The sequence below is a fragment of the Lolium rigidum genome, chromosome 1 (genome assembly GCF_022539505.1).
Source record: "Lolium rigidum isolate FL_2022 chromosome 1, APGP_CSIRO_Lrig_0.1, whole genome shotgun sequence".
Taxonomy (NCBI): domain Eukaryota; kingdom Viridiplantae; phylum Streptophyta; class Magnoliopsida; order Poales; family Poaceae; genus Lolium; species Lolium rigidum.
Window position 1 is genome coordinate 32,137,679 of NC_061508.1, and position 21,224 is coordinate 32,158,902.

Sequence of the window (21,224 nt, forward strand, 5' to 3'; positions counted from 1 at the left end):
TAAATCTATTTGGTTTTGGCAAACTTAGCATTGGTCAATAACAACAACACTTTGAGGTTTAAATAGAAAAGAGAAATACATGTAGATGTTTCATTGTCTTTCTTGTTAGCTCATAGCTTATTATTCCGAAGTTAAGATTGTTTGTGCTTACAAGGAAGATGCATGATTGTTTCTATAACATGTATATTTGTTTGTTTCCCTCGACTCTTATGCTTGCTAATTAACCTTGCTAGCCAAAGACTCGTACTGAGAAGGAATACTTCTCGTGCATCCAAACCTTCAACCAAACCTATGTCATTTGTGTCCACCATACCTACCTATTACATGGTATTTTCTCGCCATTCCAAGTAAATACTTCATGTGCTACCTTTAAACAATTCAAAACTTAGTATCTCTTATTTGTGTCAATGTTTCATAGCTCATGAGGAAGTATGTGGTGTTTTATCTTTCAATCTTGTTGGGCAACTTCCACCAATGGACTAGTGGCTTCATCCGCTTATCCAATAATTTTGCAAAAAGAGCTGGCAATGGGATTCCCGAGTCCCAAATTAATTAAACTAAATAGACACTCCTCCATGGTATGTGATTGATGGACGGCACCCGAAGGATTCGGTTAGCCATGGCTTGTGTAAGCAAAGGTTGGGGGGAGTGTCATCATCATCATAAAGCTAAAATAAAAAGGCGCTCCTTCATGGTATGAGATTGTTGGCGTGCACCCGAGGATTCGGTTAGCCATGGTTTGTGAAAGAAAGGTTGGAAGGAGTGCCACACAAAATGAAAATATTATGGGAGCCGCTCTTAGGAGGTTGTCCGGCAAGGGGGTTAGAGTACCCGCTACCAATCGTTGACAACAACAAACACCTCTCAAAATGTTACTTTTATTATCTCTATATGATTTCAAAACTGAAAGAGCTCTAGCACATGATTTAATCCCTGCTTCCCTCTGCGAAGGGCCTGTCTTTTACTTTATGTTGAGTCGATAAACCTATTTCCCTCCATCTCAAGCAGGCATTTGAGTAGTTGTGATCAAACCATTATATTGTGATTTGCTTCATCATGTCTTTTATTCTTCCTTGTTTAGTACAAGTTTTATCTGAATGAATATAGCTTTGCAAGTTATCAATGATCATGAGAGGACCATTATGATTGAGTATGCAAGTTGTGCCTTATAAACTTTAGTATGAGAGCGCTGCTCAATGAGATAAATATAATCAGTTAATTGTTCTCTGACCAAGAACGAAGTTTGCCATCACCAATGATGATTTCTTATGCACCTTTACTTGTGATTACCTTATACTTGTTTCAATATGAGTTATAAGAGATTGTTTACTATAATGTCCTGTGTGAATGAATATGATGCTTCTTGTCCGTATTTTATTTATCGACTCTTCACTCCATAAACATGTGGTCATGTCTATCGAGTTCGGTTTCGCTTGGGGACAAGCGAAGTCTAAGCTTGGGGGAGTTGATACGTCCAATTTGCATCACTATTTTATATCATAATTTGTTGTTATTCATTGATATATTTCATATTGGGACACAATACTTATGTTATTTCATCTATTTTGCATGTTTCATCATTATTGGAGGATCAAGCACCGGAGCCAGGATTCTGCTGGAAAAAGCACCGTCGAAAAGAAATATTTCGGAAGATCACCTGTGGAAGAAAATTATACCAAAAATCCTATTTTTCAAGATGACGAAGGAAGCCGAAGGAGGAGCCGGGAGGAGCCGGGGTGGGCCCACACCCTAGGGCGGCGCGGCCCAAGCCCCGGCCGCGCCGCCACGTGGTGTGGAGGGCCCACGACCCCTTTCGCCTCCTTTTCTTCGCGAAATCCTTCGTCCCGAAAACCTAAGCCAGAAGGGGTACCTCGCGAAGAGTTACAGCCGCCTCGCGGGGCGGAGAACACCGAGAGAAAAGAGCTCTCCGGCGGGCAGGAATCCGCCGGGAAATTCCCTCCGGGAGGGGAAATCGACGCCATCGTCACCGTCATCGAGCTGGACATCATCTCCATCACCATCATCATCATCTCCACCATCATCACCGCCATCTCCTCCGCAGCACACCGTCACCGCCGTAGCAATTTGGGTTTGATCTTGATTGTTTGATAGGGGAAACTCTCCCGGTATCGATCTCTACTTGTTGTTGATGCTATTGAGTGAAACCATTGAACCAAGTTTATGTTCAGATTGTTATTCATCATCATATCACCTCTGATCATGTTCCGTATGATGTCTCGTGAGTAGTTCGTTTAGTTCTTGAGGACATGGGTGAAGTCTAAATGTTAGTAGTGAACTATGGTTGAGTAATATTCAATGGTGTGATATTTAAGTTGTGGTGTTATTCTTCTAGTGGTGTCATGTGAACGTCGACTACATGACACTTCACCATTTATGGGCCTAGGGGAATGCATCTTGTATTCGTTTGCTAATTGCGGGGTTGCCGGAGTGACGAAACCCGAACCCCCGTTGGTATATCGATGCAGGAGGGATCGCAGGATCTCAGAGTTTAAGGCTGTGGTTAGATTTATTCTTAATTACTTTCTTGTAGTTGCGGATGCTTGCAAGGGGTATAATCACAAGTATGTATTAGTCCTAGGAAGGGCGGTACATTAGTATAGGTTCACCCACACAACACTTATCACAACAATGAAGATTAATTAGCCGTATGTAGCGAAAGCATTAGACTAAAATCCCGTGTGTCCTCGAGAACGTTTGGTCATTATAAGTAAACAAACCGGCTTGTCCTTTGTGCTAAAAAGGATTGGGCCACTCGCTGCAATTGTCACTCTCGCACTTTACATACTCGTACTTTATTCAACTGTTACATCAAAACCCCCTGAATATTTGTCTGTGAGCATTTACAGTGAATCCTTCATCGAAACTGCTTGTCAACACCTTCTGCTCCTCGTTGGGATCGACATTCTTACTTATCGAAGATACTACGATACACCCCCTATACTTGTGGGTCATCAGGCTCCTGAGCAACAGATCGCCTCGGGTTTGTTAATAGGGTTTTTCGGGGAGAAATCCTTGTCGCCTCGCCCGACACCGACGCGGTGCCGCCTTCGGTGGCACCATTCCTTCCTGGAGGGCGTTGTGGCCACACTTCTTCCACTTCCCTCTATGTGTCGGGGGAAACCATAGGATCAGTAAGTTGGTTTGGGCAGCATCTTCATCGATTCCCTTCTTGAAGGAGTTGTTTTATACTTGATGCGCCGATGCTAGGAGTGTGGTGGAACATCTTCGGAGGTTGCAACGGTTGCGGATCAGCTTCGCTTAGTCGATCCTCTTCTCTCTACATTTGTTTCTTCTCTTTTCTTTTCGGCTTGTATTTGTTGCTGCCCCAATATTTGTTTATTTCGAAACTCGTTGTATCATGCAGTTGCTATATTAAATTATTAATATAGCGGGTAAAAGTCCGGAAAATACAAAGGAGCTCTTGGGTGCCACACACCCCTATACTTGGAAAATTAAAAAAACTTAAAAAAAGTTTTAAAAAATTAAACTTTTTTGGAAATCAAAGATGATTAGGTATTGTACTAGAAACAAAATATTTTCGTAGGAAATTACTTTTATTCTATCCTGAAATTACCTATTTTCGTAGGTATTGTACTAGAAACAAAATATTTTCGTAGGAAATTACTTTTATTCTATACTAGAAACAAACTCGAAACCATGACCAGGTACTATTCACTTTATATTCGTCATAATTTTGTCTTTTTTGCCTTGGAGTTCATGGGAATCATTTCGTGTCCAAACATTTTTTTTAGAGTACAAATTTGATCATTCGTGGTTTTCAGGAAGATTCAACTTTTTTTTACTTTTTCAAATTACTATAATATTTTTGGTCTATGGGGTGCGTTGTACCTGAGAGCCGCAGGTCGGCTTCACTAAAAGCCCGTTTCAAGGAAATCAACATGTTTGTGGTCCTTCGAGGACTCTGCATGCTTCAGCAAGACCACGCGAGAGCGTATTCAGATTTCAGATTCAAACGCTTCATACTCATTTTCTTCAAACTCAAACACTTCATACTCGTTTTATTAATTCAAGGATTTAACTACGCCTGAGTCGACTCGGATTTTCTTGTGACTTATACATAACAAATCTGCTTATTCAAACCCAAATCTTCATACTAGTTTTATTCAAAAACTCCTCCATAACAAACGTCAACATAAGTCTGCTTTGTGCTTAACCTAGCATGCTGAACTCTCTTCTTGTTCTAGACTTTCACATACTTTCATGTCGATGTCGAACCTCGAATGGAAATTCCATGCATTTGCTTTTACACGTACCCGCCATTAGCCCGAATCACCTGGCCGTTGATCCACCCAGCAGCGTCGCTACAGAGGAAGCCGACCACCGGCGCCACGTCCGTCGGCTCGCCGATGCGCTTCATGGGGCACTGGCTGGCAACAACCTTCACGCGCTCCTCGGACTTCCCAGCATAGAACATGGGTGTGGCAACCGGCCCCGGCGCCACGCTGTTGGCCGTGATGCCCGTCCCTGCGAGCTCCTTGGCCAGCACCTTCGTCATCGCCTCCACGGCCGCCTTCGTCGCAACGTACGCGCCGTACCCCGGCCGGAGCGACGCCACGTTCGACGACGAGAAGGTGACTATCCGCCCGCCGCCGCCGCGCACTAGCCGCTGCGCCGCCTGTCGGCAACACAGGAACGTGCCGCGCGCGTTCACGGCGAAGGCGCGGTCCCACTGCTCCGGCTCCGTGTCGGCGATGGCCGGGTACGCCGCGTCCTGGACCCCGGCGGCGGTCACCAGGATGTGGAGGTTAGGGCCGAACGCCGCCTGCGCCGCGTCGAACAGCCGCTCGACCTGCGCCGGGTCCGACACGTCTGCGCACAACGCGATGGCGCGCGTCCCCATCCCGGGCACGGCCGCGCTGTTCAGTGACGCGACGAGCTGCTCCGCGGGCGCCGGGTCACCGATGTAGGCGACAACGACGCGGGCGCCGAGGGTGGCGAGGTGCGTGGTCACCGCTTCGCCGATGCCGCCAGCGCCACCGGTTACGATGGCCACTCGGCCGTGAAGCGGCAGCTGGCCGGCAGCTGCCTGGAGCGAAGGCACATCTGTCCGAGGTGGATTGCTCATTGGGAGATTCAGACTGAGACAGATTGCCGGCCTGTGAGAGAGCACCGCGCGGTTATAAAAGCAACATGTACGGGACGGGCGTGCAAGCACGAGGAGCACGGATGGGAGTAAATTAATAGAACTCCTGCTGCAGGAATAATTGACTATTTTTTTCCAAATGGGAATCAAAGGCCCAGCCTCTGCATCAATTGATGCAAACAATTATTTTAGTACATAGTATCAAAGTTTAAAAGTATTACAGTTTATGGATCACATAATGTGGACATAAAGATTAACCAGCGGAAAAAGAAACTTATATCCTTTGTGCATCTTGTATCCTTTTAGAAAGCCGCCAACCAACCTGGTTGTAAATATCCCGAATAACAATCTCCAGTCAGCTGCATCCAGAATCCATATGCGTTTGTTGCGTCACCGGTAGAAGATAAGATCACTCGTGGATCCAATGTGTAACCATACAGATGACTTGTAGATAATGAGCATTGGTACTCTTATTAAAAACAATATCATTACGACAGTTCCAAATAGCCCACATCAAAGCACAAATACTTGTTCGGATCTGTTCTTTAGATGCTTTATCAACCCTATTTAACCAATTTTCAATCATATTTGTAACATCGGTTGGTGGGGGAACACTAAAAGTGAGATTAACCGAGATTAGGCGATGCAACAAATGCAATCAAAGTTCATACTTGTTAGCGGATAAAGTTGTCTAAATTCGATTTTATGGGAACTCCCGATAACACATCTGCAACCAAAACGTTTTTTCGGCGCACGATGGTATAAAGAGTTGGATATTGTTGCGCTAAAGATTGCTCTCTCCTAACCAGACGTCGTCCCAAAAGCATGTTTTCTGCCCATCGCCTACTTTAAATGAACCACGTGCAAAGAATTCGTCTTTCACACCCATCAACCCTTTCCAAAATTAGGATTCTGTGGGTTTAGACGTCACTTGTGATAGAGTTTTATTTTGGAGGTATTTATTATGCAGTAATTCATGCCATCCGTGGTAATTGCCTGCTTTGCCATCCGTGCTCCCCCACATCCGACGGCTGATCTTCCTACCCAAAAACTGGCAAGTCGATTATTCTACAAACGACACAAAAAACTATGGTGGCCGCCCCCGATTTTTCAAAAAATTGAAATACGTTTTCTTTTATTTTGTTGAAGATTTATTTTTGTAGTTCCTCCCTTAAATAAGTCACTCAGTTTTATCTAGACATTTTTCTATTTTATTATTCGTGACAGGTTCCAACGGCGCAATCCAGAACCAAAATTCCGCATCCTATTCTTCATGCCCTAGTAATATGTACGGATGTACGGATATTCTTCATAGTTTCAGAACCAAGTCATAACATGGTGGCTTGTGCTCTGGTGCTGAGTCGAGCCAATCCGGGTTTCAATTTCCTCCATAGCGGTAAATTCACTTGATAGGGGCGGACTAAAACATGTCATCATCCTAGCGGTAATTTTACTGGGAGAGTCTTATCCTATTTAACAACATATAGCCAAATGAGGGCATTCACAGTGTATGCCAAAAAGTATTTCCAAACTGTGAATTTAGCTTTTGGCATTGGTTCCCTCCATTGTGGAGGGTATTACCATAGCTAAATATTATAGCATGGGAGCAAGTAGATGCTCCTACATCCAAATTTTCTTTCCCTCTCTCTCCTCCCTCTAGTGTCTCTCTTTATTATGGGTCATGTAAAGTTAAGGAGAGAGGATGTAGCTTTCTTTGGCAATCTACACACTGTAGGAAACTTGGCTATTTGCCATAAATCCATTTTCATTACGTGGCATATTTAGCCTTTAGCAACACAGTGGATGCACAATTCCAAACTTCCTAGTAAACACTCAATTCATTTCTAGTTGAAACGATTTCTATATCCGCTTCCTCAATCCCGCAAATCCAGAAGGTGAACTGCCTCCTAGATTAGCGGAATGAGGGAAGCTAGCACTAGCTAACTAAGGGCATGTACAATGGTAGATAAGGCATGATTTCCCTTACCTCGTCAGATCATCTAGAGAAGGAAATAGATATAAGTTATACAATGCATTATCTCTTACATCTCCAGCAATTAATATTAATAATTAAATTTTGGTTGGATTTTTTGCTAAGGAAATACATATGTGACACAATGGAGAAAACAGCCTTCCCTTATTTCCCTTAGATCACTCATAGTGCGAGTAACCTTAGGAGTAACTTTGTGTCCAACTCAGCAAATGTCCATATGTGGTAGTGAGTTAATGAGTAGAGATGAGAATGGAGTAACGTAGCTAGTTACTATAACATCATATTTTTCAAGGTACAATAAATCTACAAGCTAATTAATAAAGTCATCTATGATACTACTTTGATGTTATTAACCACTATAAAGTAGTAATATAGAGCAGAAACGGAGTAGTAACTTGTGCATGTTACTACTCTATGTTACTTCCCACTATGACTAGTATTAGCTAAGAGAAGACAACCTTTCCTCTCTTCATTCTCTCTCCTCCAACTAAGAAAAAAATATGACGTGCCATCGTTACGGGAAGGCTGACATCACCCCGTTGTGCATGCCCTAATGGGTGTTCTCATTTCCTTATTTTGTTTGCGCAACTTATTTATGTGAAAAGAACCTAAAAGCTCAAACAAAGATGCTCTTATATCACAACTAGGGAATAGCCTATAGCCTAAGAGTTACCGTCAGAGAACCAAATAAGTTGTACGTCGCCGCTATTTGAGCATATTATTACTAAGTTAAAGAAGTATGTGAATAGTTATGCAGAAAATAACTTAAGTGGAGCAGCGAGCGAAATGTTGGTGAATTTGTTTTCCAAGCAATTCCAATATATTCAATAAGCTACTTACAGTTGTCAAAGAGGATTTGCAAAAGGATCATTGGTATAGTGGTTAGGTTCTAGTGGGTAGAAAATGAACACAAACATAAGATACATTGGAAAAAATGGTCAGACATAGCGATTCCTAGAGCAGCATAGCGATTCCTAGAGCAGCAGGAGGGATGGGTTTTAGAGATTTTCAGTTGTTCAACCAAGCCTTGCTAGCTAAGTAAGGTTGGCGTGTTATGACAAAACCAGAATCGATGTGTGTCAAAGTTTTGCGAGGTAAATATCACCATGGATCATATTTGCGATGTGCTACAAAGAAGAGGAATTATTCCCATTTATAGAAAGGACTAACTAAAAGGGTGGGTGACGGCAACACCATCCTTATTTTCGATGATCCGTGGATACCAACAAACAATAATGGTTGTTCCTTGTGTAATGGAAGATGAATTGATCCATACAAATAGACGTGTTGTCTGTCAAATTCCATTAGGCGGGTTCTTGAGGATGAGTGGGGTTGGACACATGAAGAGAATGGAGTTTTTTCTGTGTGATCTGCATACAGATAGTTTTCATCCATATAGCAAGCCCCTCAATCGGCTAGCTCCGTCTCTAAAACATGCTGGAAAAAATTATTGAAAGTTCCGGTTCCACCTAAGATGCGTGCCTTATAATAGATAGTGATTAAAGGTTTTGTACCATCTAGAAAAGTTCTTAATTCCAGACATGTAGAAAAAGTTGGGTTTGTTGGGTTCTGTGAAGCACGTGGAAAGCAAGAGGAATCGATTTTCCATGCACTATTGAATGTTGAATGAGCATGGGCAAGGCTGTTTTGGAGTAAACTTAAAATTACGAAAAATCTCAAGTTGCCTCAGTTTCATCTGAATACATGGGCCATGGATATGATTGATATCAAGGTGACGGTTGAGTCTCAAACAACCATGATTTTATGTGGGTGTTGGGCGGCTCGGCAAGAGAGGAATGCAAGGAAGCATGGTGAAGGGGGTCGATTGGTTACTGATTCGGTCATATGGGTGATGCAGACCTCTCTTGATCTATCTCATTCAAGCTGAGAGAAACCGAGGACGGTAATGAAGCCTAAAGAACATTGGAAGCCATCGGATGAGGGTGTGATTAAAATAAACACTGATGCTAGGTTTCAAGAACAGGAGATGACTGGAGAAATAGGCTTAGCAATACGGGATCATCAGGGCAATCTGGTTAGGGAACAAGCATTATGGTATGGATTTGCTGAAAGTGCACTCTCGATGTAGACACTAGCTATGAGAAGGAGCAAGACTGGCTCAGGAGGGAGGGTATTTGCATGTGGTTGTTGAAAGCAATTCCCTAACGGTGTTAACCTGTGTAATGTTGATGTTCAAAACAGGTCAAGACAAGAGAGCAAAGAAATTATGAGGACTTCTGGTAGCTTAGCATTCATGTTGTTTTTTTAGATAAAAGAGATATATTAATATCAAAAGATACCAATTACACCTAGCCTCTGCAACAACGCCCCACCCTAATGGCAGTACGGATGCACACAACTAAAAAAGAGTAAAGAAAACTAAGAAATAAAAGTCCCGCTACAGCATTCTAGACCTAACAACAACAATACAACCACCACCGTGACAACACCTGAAGTACAGACTCTCCAAAAACGACGCCTCCAAGAAGGGAACAATGCACCAACGCCGTCATCGTCCGACCAAAGGTCTTAGGTTTTCACCCTGAAGATAGTTCCCACTCTCAAAACAATGCCTCCAACAAGAACATTGCCAGGCACAACCAGTTAAGGCCAGACCTTGGGTTTTCACCCTGAGAGGTAAGACTCTGAACTTCTCCTGTGCTGCCGCCCCCACATGTATACCACTGCTGCAGAGCCCGAAACGCCAAGTAGATCCCTCAGCATCACGGAGACTCGAACCTCCTTTAGCCAGTCCACCAATCCGGCCTTCATGATATTCCTTCTTCTGACTTCACCATGGACCAAAAAGTCAACTGATGTCAACACAGAATAGAGCTTCGCGTCGCTCCCTCCGGAACCAAACGGTCGTAATAAAAACATGGGTGCGCGCGACCGAATACCACCCGATCCAGCAAACTGCAGGCAAAAGATGCACTATTCCATTCGCGAGGCGGAGCTTTCCGGAACTCATCTCTCCAGCCAGATCAAAGCAAACTGACCTCCGGAAGATCTTCATCCTCGCATGCGAGAAACCCGAGGACATCCACCAAAAACAAAGCAAGATCAACGGCCCCCACGCCGCCAATCCCTCCTGCCGGATCACCAAGGAAGAGGACAGCTACGCGGATCATGTGTACCGCCGCCGAACCGTTACCAGGGGCGGAGGCCGCCACCGCTCCACCGAATGCTCCATGGCTACCGACGGAGAGCCTCAGGCCCCGGCCAAGTAGTCGTGCCGTCCGGCTTCCTCCACCAGCGCTACATCACCTCCCATGGAACGCCGCCGCGGAAACCCTCTTCCCCCCCTCATCGATTCGACGAAGGGGGTGCCGCCACCACCGCCATAGCCAAGCCTGGACCGGGGCCATGGCCGGGGCCGAGGCCAGCGCCGGGGTTGCGGCTGGCAGCTGCAGCGGCTGAGGGCGACGGGCGACGGGTGGCTGTGGGACGCGGGGGAGGAGAAGCCTCCGCCGCCGCCGCCTGGGAGGGGGCGGGAGAGGGAGGCCAGCATTATTCATGTTGTTGGCGGGAAGCAAAAAAAATATTGCTCACTTATGTGCTACGTAAGCTAGTAGTGATAGGAGAAATTATAACCCTAGCTTTCTTACTGACAGTTGCAAGTGATTGTAATTCCGTTGGGTAATCAGTGAAGCCTTTAATTCGCAATTTCTTTTCCTACAGCAGCAACGTTCCTCCATTTTTGTACGATGTGCCCTTGTTCAAAATAAGGTAGTTTTCAATAGCGTTAACCCGTAGACGCTAAGTGCACATAATGCAATTACATTATTCCAGTACATTGACACTTGACAGTCCCCGTAGGTTGTTTTTGAACGAACACCATCAGACAGTGTAGGATGCGTCCGAGAGCGAGACAGTGTTGGTGGCCGCCTGATGCTCGTTCTTCTGTTTTATTCCGGCCACCGGCGGTTGCTTACTACTGTCGTGTACGACGCGTGCTCTCAGGATCGCTGGACTAGCACTGATTGACTTGAGCTCCTGATAGAACACCTCCCTGAACCTGCCCAGGCTCCGGGGCTCCATGGCCACAACGACATCGAGCCGGCCGTCGCCGTCGGGACCCGGCACGAGGTACACGAGGCCGCTGAACTGCAGGCACGCCCTGCCCATGAAAACCGGCTGGCCCCAGCCGAAGTCGGCGTCGTAGATCGGCAGCCCCTGCCAGCTTATCACCCACAGGTCGGTCTCCGGCATCACCCACTCCCCCTTGCGCAAGCCCGCCGCGTCCACGGCTTGCAGCTCCAGGTAGTCCACCAGCGACCGCACGTACTCGTCGTCCAGCCGCGCCGTCGCGCCGGTGACATTCTCCGCGACGGCGTCGAGCGGGCCGGAGGCAACGTCGCCCACCTTGGCTGCCGCTGACGCGCGGAAGATGGCGTTGCCAAAGTAGCCGCGAGGGAGCCGCGGGTCGACGCGGGAGCGCGCGTCGGCGGTCATGTACAGCCGGCTGTCATCCGTCGGCGCGAGTTCCCGCGCCGTGCACGCGCACCGCCACACGTGGGCCACCACGGCCTTGAACGTCGAGAGCCTCTTGCCACCACCATCGCCCTTGAGCGCGTCGACCTGGATCTTGGATAGCGGGAGGATGGCGGAGTCGAACGCGATGGGCTTTGACGACCCACCGGCGCGCCGGGAATACTCGGCGTGGTCGAAGCGCACGGAGGGAGGGGAGCGCGCGCGGAGGAGCGTGCGGTCGAGGCAGGGGCTCGCCGCGGGCACGCCGACGTCGTCGGCCCTCGCAATGGTGGCCCAGCTGTTCACGAAGTCGAGCGCCGCGAGGCCGTCCGCCGCAGTGTGGTGGATGCCGACGCCAAGGCACGCCCCGCCGCACTTGAAGAGCGTCACCTGGAACACCGCCAGAATGCCGGCGTGGGGCCCGGCTGAGGGGACAAGCATCCGCCGGAGCTCATCCGACGGGGCGAAGTCGCCGAGGTCATCGAGCGTGGCCTCCGCCCTCGCGGTGACGAAGAGGACGCCATCGCCGCTGCACTGGATCTCCGGCCGCCCCGCGTCGTCCTGCGCGAGCCGGCCGGCAAGCGGGTAGAAAGGGACGAGCGCCTTGGACAGCGCGGCCTTGAGGATTGCCGGCGAGAAGAATGCCGGGTCGGAGCGTGGGCGGTAGATATAGACGGTGGGCGTGAGGCTCCTGGCTACCAGTAGGTCAAGGTTCGAGAGCCATAGCCCCTTGTTCGGCGTCTCCTCGCTGGGCTTCACCAGGCAGGATTCGAGGATCTCCACTGATGCCATTTTCTTGCTGAGGAGCGAGGAATGGTTAGATGAGGTGGAGAGCTCGATGGACTGCTTGGGTGTCTGCTGCTGGTTTTGCTCCTTCTTTTAAGCATGGGGGGAGGGGACGTGAGGGGATTACTAGCATCGGTGGTGGCCAGGCGTAGTAAAGATGGAGGAAGAAGATACAGAGGAAGACAGCTCGGTTCTTGGTGTTCTAGTTTTTCTTCGCGGTATGTGTAGTGTGTACATCATTGGGCTTCACCTAGAATTGCATACTCTGATAGGCCTGTTCTTGGAAACGAGTGTGCGCATTTTGGCTTCACTACTTTTCAAGTTGGGTCTACTTCCATGCCGCTCGGGAGATTTTCTGTTCGATAATCGCTGGATTGGGCCTCAGGATTTACAACCCATATAAAATAAACACTTTTTAGATTCAACATTTTCTGAGATTGAACAATTTTCTGAAACAAACATTTTTTTCAAAATTTGAATATTTTCCAAACAAGCATTTTTCAAAATTTGAAGTTTGAAAAATATAAGTACGAACATGTTCAAATTTAAGTATTTTCCAAATCTTAATATTTTTGAATGGTTAAAGAAAAATAAATATAAAAGAAAAAAATAAAATATAAAAGAAGTAGAAAACACGATATAAAACAAAGAAGATAGAAAAAAAACTTCAGCATCTAATTGGGCCGGCCCATACCGCACGCATCTGGCCGAGGTATAGGATCCATGGGGAGCTCCTATTTGACGTCCTTTTCTCTCGTTCTTTAGCGTTGCTAGTTTGTTCTTTCCGGCACTGCTGCTGGGAGCTTTTACTTGAAGCTTTTCTGATTCATTTGTGCACTGCATTTCCTGATCTGTGAAACACTTTATTGCGTGAAAGCATAAATTAATTTTAAAGAGAACTTTAAAGAGAGAGACTATAAAACCATACATATGGGAGGTGTTAACAAAAAAGAGATGAACCAAAAAAATGTGCACCTATAATTAAATAATTAAATGTTCACACATATATGAACCACAAAAAAAGTGGATCTAAAAATAGTAAAAATTGAATAAAATTTGCATGAACTGAAAATGATCATGAACCAAAAAGAATATTTTGACCCACAAAATCAATTTCGATTTGATAAAGGAATCTATGAACCCGTATTATGAAAAGGCAATTAACCAAAAAAAAAATAAGTGAACCTTTCAGTAAATGTTCACGGGGTTTCTAACCACAAAAATATAGGATCTAAAAAATACTAAACCATGAATAAATTTGCATGAACTAATATGGATCGAGGATCTTCAAGCAAAGTAACACTTTTAAATAAAAATTAATTTCAACAAATTTTAAATGAAGGAGACATTAACCAAATAAATTGGAGGCCTTAAGAAAAAAGCTAGAACAAAATTCAATGGATAAAAAGGATCGTGAACCCAAAAAATTCTTTAAGCCTTGAAATTAATGTTGAAGAAATTTTAGATGAACTGGGGGCTATAAAAACCATGTTAGAAAATTCTTTAAGATAAGCGATCAACCAAAAAAAATAAGTGAAACTTTCACCGAATCTTCATAGAGTATCGAACCACAAAATATTGGATAAAAATACGAATCTTGAGGAAATTTGCATGAACAATAAGGATTGAGGATGGTGAACCAAACTAAAATTTTGAAGTACAAACCTAAATGTGAACAAGTTGTAAATGAATGTGACTAAAAAAACATAGGTCAGCAATGCCTCAAATAACGGAGGAAGCTACAAAACCATTGCCAGTGAATCGGCTTAAGAACAAACGAAATTTATCAGCATGCTCAATATAGTTCATGTGTTAGGGACTATGATAGAATTCACTTGAATCCTAGCGAAACAGGGGTTCGAAACATGAAACCTTTTGGGCCGGCAGTACAATGCACAAAAGCTAGAGCCCTAAGGTACAAAATAAAAGATTTATGGAAACTTCCAGATGAGGAAATTTTCAAAAAAAAAAAGAGAATGACTAGCTACTAATCTTGCCACAGGCCACTCTTTTTGACGTTGTGAAGATATTGGCATCTTCGCAATGATATGTACCATGGAAAGGGAGCAACCAAACAAGTATATATATTGATATTGCATATTTAAACTCAGATTTGTTATAAACACGAGAAGCAAATAAGGAAGAACGAACAAGCACACACGTAGAGGACACAAGATTTTAACGTTGAAAACACTCTTCAACAAAATGAAGTAAAAAACCACGGGTGCCAGACAGAAAAACTTCGCTATATCGCGGAGTGTTTGCAAACGCCGTGGGTTATCATATGAAGCGATTAACCCTAACCGGCAGCTTACAAGAGGTATAAATAGGCGGTGATGATGATCCAAGCCTACTGGCAATGGGCCTCGCTCCGCTCGTCAGAAGTTAGCCTTCTGATGAATTAAATCACAATATAAAAAATACCGCCTTGAGACGAATTCATATTTATAGCATGAACTTCAATAATATCATGAACAACAACAAAATAATTGCTGGCACCAATAACCACTTGGGCTAAACAATTTTACCAACAAAGCTTGACCAAAGCTCAAACCTGGCAACATAATTGGTTTTATCATCGTATCAGCGGGATTATCATGAGTATTTATCTTGCATACCTTTAGTTTACCTTGAGAAATAATGTCGCGAACATAATGTTACCTGACATCAATGTGCTTTGTTCTCTCATGGAACATTTGATATGTAGTAAGGTATATATAGCACTCTGACTGTCACAAAACATGTTAATGCGAGAACCATCTCCACAAAGCTTAGCATATACAAACCTTTCAACAAATCAGACTCTTTGCAAGCAGCAATAACCATACATTCTGCTTCGGTTATAAATTGGGCAACGAACAGGTTCTAACATTGTCTACCAACTCACAGCACATCTAGCTACAATGAACACATAACCTGTGAGGGACCTCCTTTTATCCAAATCGGCAGCAAAATATGAATCCACATAGCCAACTAGTACCTCATCAATTTTGCAAACTTCAAGCAAGCTTTGGATGTCCCGCGAAGGTACCTGAAAATCCACAGAACAACTTTTAAATGTTCTTTACCAGGATTAGTCATGTATTAGCTGACAAAACTCGTAGCATATAACAAATCAGGATGAGAACAAACCATGACATACATCAAGGAACCAACAACACTACAATATGGAACTCGTGACATGTACTCACTATCTTCGCGGTACTAGGACATTGCAGTGCTGACAACTTGATGTGAGAAGCAATAGGAGTACTAGCAGACTTTGCCTCGTGCATATTAAAATGGTGAATAACTTTAATGTAATTTTGCGGACTAAGAAATAACACACTAGATTTGCTGTCCCTTGTAATTTTCATAACTAGTATTTTCTTAGCAGCACCAAGATCCTTCATCTCAAACTCATTACTTAGTTGTCCTTTCAAATTAGTGATCTCTTTCTTGGTCTTGGCACCAATCAACATATCAGTAACATATAACAACAAATATATAGGTGATACATTAACAAAATTGATGTAAACACAATTATCAAACTAAGATCTCTTAAATTCATGTGCAACCATAAATGAATCAAAACTTTTGTACCACTGTCTTAGAGACTGTCCGAGACGAGAAAGGGACCTCTCTAAATTGCAAAGAAGATCCTCCTTACGAGACACAACAAAACCTTCAGGATCATGTATATTTCCTCCTTAAGTTCTTCATCCAGAAAAGCAGTCTTCACATCTAACTGCTGATACGTCCAATTTGCATCACTATTTTATATCATAATTTGCTGTTATTCATTGATATATTTCATATTGTGACACAATACTTATGTCATTTCATCTATTTTGCATGTTTCATGATTATTTGGAGATTGAGCACCGGAGCCAGGATTCTGCTGGAAAAAGCACCGTCAGGATGCAATATTTCGGAAGATCAACTGTGGAAGGAAGTTTTACCAAAAATCCTATTTTTCCAGATGACGAAGGAAGCCAGAAGGGGAGTCGGTTGGACCCAAGGTGGGCCCACACCATAGGGCGGCGCGGCCCATGGCTCGGCCGCGCCACCATGTGGTGTGGGGCCCCCTCAGCCTCTTTCGCCTCCTTTTCTTCGCGAAACCCTTCGTCCCGAAAACCTAAGCCACGAGAGGAATCCTCACGAAGGGTTACGGCCGCCTTGCGGGGCGGAGAACACCAGAGAGAAAAGAGCTCTCCGGCGGGCAGGAATCCGCCGGGGAAATTCCCTCCCGGAGGGGGGAATCGACGCCATCGTCACCGCCATCGAGCTGGACATCATCTCCATCACCATCATCATCATCTCCACCATCATCACCGCCATCTCCACCGCTGGACATCGTCACTGCTGTAGCAATTTGGGTTTGATCTTGATTGTTTGATAGGGGAAACTCTCCCGATACTGATTTCTGCTTGTTGTTGATGCTATTGAGTGAAACCATTGAACCAAGGTTTATGTTCAGATTGTTATTCATCATCATATCACCTCTGATCATGTTCCATATGATGTCTCGTGAGTAGTTCGTTTAGTTCTTGAGGACATGGGTGAAGTCTAAATGTTAGTAGTGAACTATGGTTGAGTAATATTCAATGTTATGATATTTAAGTTGTGGTGTTATTCTTCTAGTGGTGTCGTGTGAACGTCGACTACACGACACTTCACCATTTATGGGCCTAGGGGAATGCATCTTGTACTCGTTTGCCAATTGCGGGGTTGCCGGAGTGACGAAACCTAAACCCCGTTGGTATATCGATGCGGGAGGGATCGCAGGATCTAGAGTTTAAGGCTGTGGTTAGATTTATCTTAATTACTTTCTTGTAGTTGCGGATGCTTGCAAGGGGTATAATCACAAGTATGTATTAGTCCTAGGAAGGGCGGTACATTAGCATAGGTTCACCCACACGACACTTATCAAAACAATGAAGATTAATCAGCTATATGTAGCGAAAGCACTAGACTAAAATCCCGTGTGTCCTCGAGAACGTTTGGTCATTATAAGTAAACAAACCGGCTTGTCCTTTGTGCTAAAAAGGATTGGGCCACTCGCTGCAATTATTTCTCTCGCATTTTACTTACTTGTACTTTATTCATCCGTTACATCAAAACCCCCGAACACTTGTCCGTGAGCATTTACGAGTGAATCCTTCATCAAAACTGCCTGTCAACACCTTCTCGCTCCTCGTTGGGATCGACATTCTTACTTATCGAAGATACTACGATACACCCCCTATACTTGTGGGTCATCAAGACTATTTTCCGGCACCGTTGCCGGGAGTGAAGCGCTATTGGTAAGCGGAATTGGTAAGGAAAACCTTTACTTGTTTGTGCTGATTTTATTTACGCTCGTCTGCTATAAGTCATTATGGAGAGATCTTCTCTTCAATTTCTATTTGGGAAATCTACTACTACTGCAACGGTAGTGGATGAGGCGCCAGGTGAGGAAGTAATACCATATAAAATACCTACGAAAATTATTGAACATGTTATGGATAACCGCTATGAAGGGGATGGAACTGTCCATCCTGGTGATCATTTACTATTTTTGCATGAATTATGCGGGTTATTCAAATGTGCAGGTATTGCTATGAATGAAGTTAGGAAGAAGCTATTCTCTATATCGCTGTCTGGTAAAGCGGCGCATTGGTATAAATTGCTGAAGAATGGTGATTCTCTTGATTGGGAGGACATTCACTACAAGAAAAGTTGCCATGGCCGACGAAGTTGAAGTCGCGCCGTGGTTGCTGGTGTACCATGGCCGACGATTTTGGTCCCTCCGTGGTGCATGTCAAAACTTTTTTTTCTCGTTTTTGAGGCCACCTAGCCCGACGAAAGCGGCCAAAACGTCGCGTATGGTGGCCCGGGACGTGGTGCATCGCGAATTCTCGGGTTCGCCGGCCGAGTCAACGCAAATCCGCACCGCCGAGGGATGTAGGGCCCGGATGGCAGCCTCTCCGGCATTGTTTTTTTCTCGATCGCGCCATCTCGTTCAACATTCTCCGATCGAGCCGTTTACGATGCGGGATCATGGGTCCCGCATGTCATCCTCTATGAACCAAAATTCTTTCTATTCTTGGATTTTTTTGACCCCCGATTTCCGGCTACTTCCTTTTTCTTTTGATCCCTTGCCGCCTTGGAAACGTTGAGACCGCTGCTGCTAAATGGGACCCGCATGTCATCCTCTATGTGCAATCAACTTTCTTTTCTTGGAGTTTTTTTTGGCACCTCAAATTTGGTCACTTGCCTTTTTCTTTCGATCCCCTGCCGCCTCTCAAACGGTGATACCGCTGTCTGCTAAATGGGACCCGCATGTCATCCTCTATGTGCAATCAACTTTCTTTTCTTGGAGTTTTTTTGGCACCTCAAATTTGGTCACTTGCCTTTTTCTTTCGATCCCCTGCCGCCTCTCAAACGGTGATACCGCTGTCGCTAACTCGGGACCCGCATGTCATCCTCTATGCACTATAAAACTTTCTTTTCTTGAATTATTTTTGGCACCTCATATTTGGTCACTTGCCTTTTTCTTTCGATCCCCTGCCGCCTCTCAAACGGTGATACCGCTCGTTGCTAAATGGGACCCGCATGTCATCCTCTATGTACTATAAAACTTTCTTTTCTTGGATTTTTTTTTGGCACCTCAAATTTGGTCACTTGCCTTTTTCTTTCGATCCCCTGCCGCCTCTCAAACGGTGATACCGCTGCTGCTAAATGGGACCCGCATGTCATCCTCTATGTACTATAAAACTTTCTTTTCTTGGAGTTTTTTTTGGCACCTCAAATTTGGTCACTTGCCTTTTTCTTTCGATCCCCTGCCGCCTCTCAAACGGTGATACCGCCGCTGCTAACTCGGGACCCGCATGTCATCCTCTATGTACTATAAAACTTTCTTTTCTTGAATTATTTTTGGCTGCTCATATTTTTTCACTTGCCTTTTTCTTTCGATCCCCGCCGCCTCTCAAACGGTGATACCGCTGTCTGCTAAATGGGACCCGCATGTCATCCTCTATGTACTATAAAACTTTCTTTTCTTGAATTATTTTTGGCTCCCGATATTTTTTCACTTGCCTTTTTCTTTCGATCTCATGCCACGTTTGAAACGTTGAGAGACCTGTCGGCTCATGGGACCCGCATGTCATCCTCTATGTGCTATAAAAGTTTCCTTTGTTGGATTTTTTTTCACCCTCTCGATTTTTGGCTTGCCTTTTTCTTTTGATCCTCTCGCCCCCTTTGAAACGTTGAGTAAGTTCGTTGGCTCAAGGGATCCGCATGTCATCCTCTATGTCCATCAACTTTCTTTTCTTGGATTTTTTTCACCCCCTAATTACTAGCTACTTTCTTTTTCTTTTGATCTCAAGCCGCATTACAAACATTGAGACCGCTGCTGCAAAATGGGACCCACATGTCATCCTCTATGTACAATAAATCTTGGATTATTTTTGGCTCCCGATATTTGGTCACTTGCCTTTTTCTTTCGATCTCATGCCACCTTTGAAACGTTGAGTAAGCTGCTGGCTCATGGGTCCCGCATGTCATCCTCTACGAACAATAAAAGTTTCCTTTCTTGGAGTTATTTTTGACCCCTAATTTCTGGCTATTTGCCTTTTTCTTTTGATCCCCTGCCCCCTTTGAAACGATGAGGACGTTGTTGGCAGGTCGGTCCCACATGTCATCCTCTATGAACAATAAAAGTTTCCTTCGGTGGATTTATTTTTGACCCCTAATTAATTTCTCGGCTATTTCCTTTTTTTTCTTTTGATCCCCCGCCGCCTTGGAATTGTTGAGAATGCTCGCTGCCTCATTTTTCTTTTGGTCCCGTGCCGCCTTGGAAACGTTGAGACCGTCTGCTACAAAATGGGACCCGCATGTCATCCTCTATGTACAATAAAGTTTCTTTTCTTGGATTATTTTTGGCTCCCGATATTATGTCACTTGGCTTTTTCTTTCGATCTCATGCCGACTTTGAAACGTTGAGGATGCTCGCTGCCTCATGGGTCCCGCATGTCATCCTCTCGAACGATAAATGTTTTCTTTTCTTGTATTTTTTTACCAACTGATTTTTGGCTTTTTTTTATTTTCGATCCCCTGCCGCCTTTGAAACGTTGACGACGCCGCTGGCTCATGGGTCCCCAATGTCAGCCTCCCCATACCGCAATAAACGTTGTATTTCGCTCTGAGCTATTGCAAACGGATAAATTAAATCTTTATATCTACATAAACAAACTTATATGTTGAATCTCCTTGTTTTTTGTTTTTGCGAAGCATAGGACTTTCCTGTTTTTTTTAGAAAAATTCGACCTTTCCTGTTTTGGAGTGGGCTGAAATTGTACGAGTCAAAAGGCCCATCGGGATAGTTCGAAGGCCCGGATGTCCAGATACGACCCAATTGAAATCTTTCTTTTCTTGGATTTTTTTTCACACCCTGATTTCCGGCTACTTCATTTTTCTTTCGGTCCTGTGCCGCCTTGGAAGCGTTGAGACCGCTGCTATAAAATGGGACCCGCATGTCATCCTCTATGTACAATAAAGTTTCTTTCTTGGATTATTTTTGGCTCCCGATATTATGTCACTTGCCTTTTTCTTTCAATCTCATGCCGACTTTGAAACGTTGAGGAAGCTGCTGGCTCATGGGTCCCGCATGTCATCCTCTATGAACAATAAAAGTTTCCTTTGTTGGATTTATTTTTTCCCCTAATTTCTGGCTATTTGCCTTTTTCTTTTGATCCCCTGCCCCCTTTGAAACGATGACGACGCAGCTGGCAAGTCGGTCCCACATGTCATCCTCTATGAACAATAAAAGTTTCCTTTGAGGATTAGTTTAATGAAATGATATGGTTGGCAAGTAACTAAGGTGGG

At 44.5% G+C, this 21,224-nt stretch overlaps 2 protein-coding genes across 2 annotated transcripts in view; both read right to left on the minus strand.

Moving 5' to 3' along the window:
* Positions 1 to 4,285: 4,285 nt before the first annotated feature.
* Positions 4,286 to 5,107, minus strand: LOC124706382 (NADPH-dependent aldehyde reductase-like protein, chloroplastic). The gene has a single exon (XM_047238054.1). The coding sequence runs from the start codon at positions 5,105 to 5,107 to the stop codon at positions 4,286 to 4,288; it is 822 nt and encodes a 273-aa protein (XP_047094010.1).
* Positions 5,108 to 10,958: 5,851 nt separating this feature from the next.
* Positions 10,959 to 21,224, minus strand: part of LOC124706389 (putrescine hydroxycinnamoyltransferase 1-like) — an 11,574-nt gene continuing 1,308 nt past the window's right edge. The window contains exons 2-3 of the mRNA XM_047238059.1: positions 15,039 to 15,106; positions 10,959 to 12,373 (exon numbers count right to left, since the gene is read on the minus strand). Of these exons, the coding sequence (XP_047094015.1) occupies positions 10,959 to 12,373; positions 15,039 to 15,106 (1,483 nt within the window). The remainder of the gene's footprint in view (positions 12,374 to 15,038; positions 15,107 to 21,224) is intronic.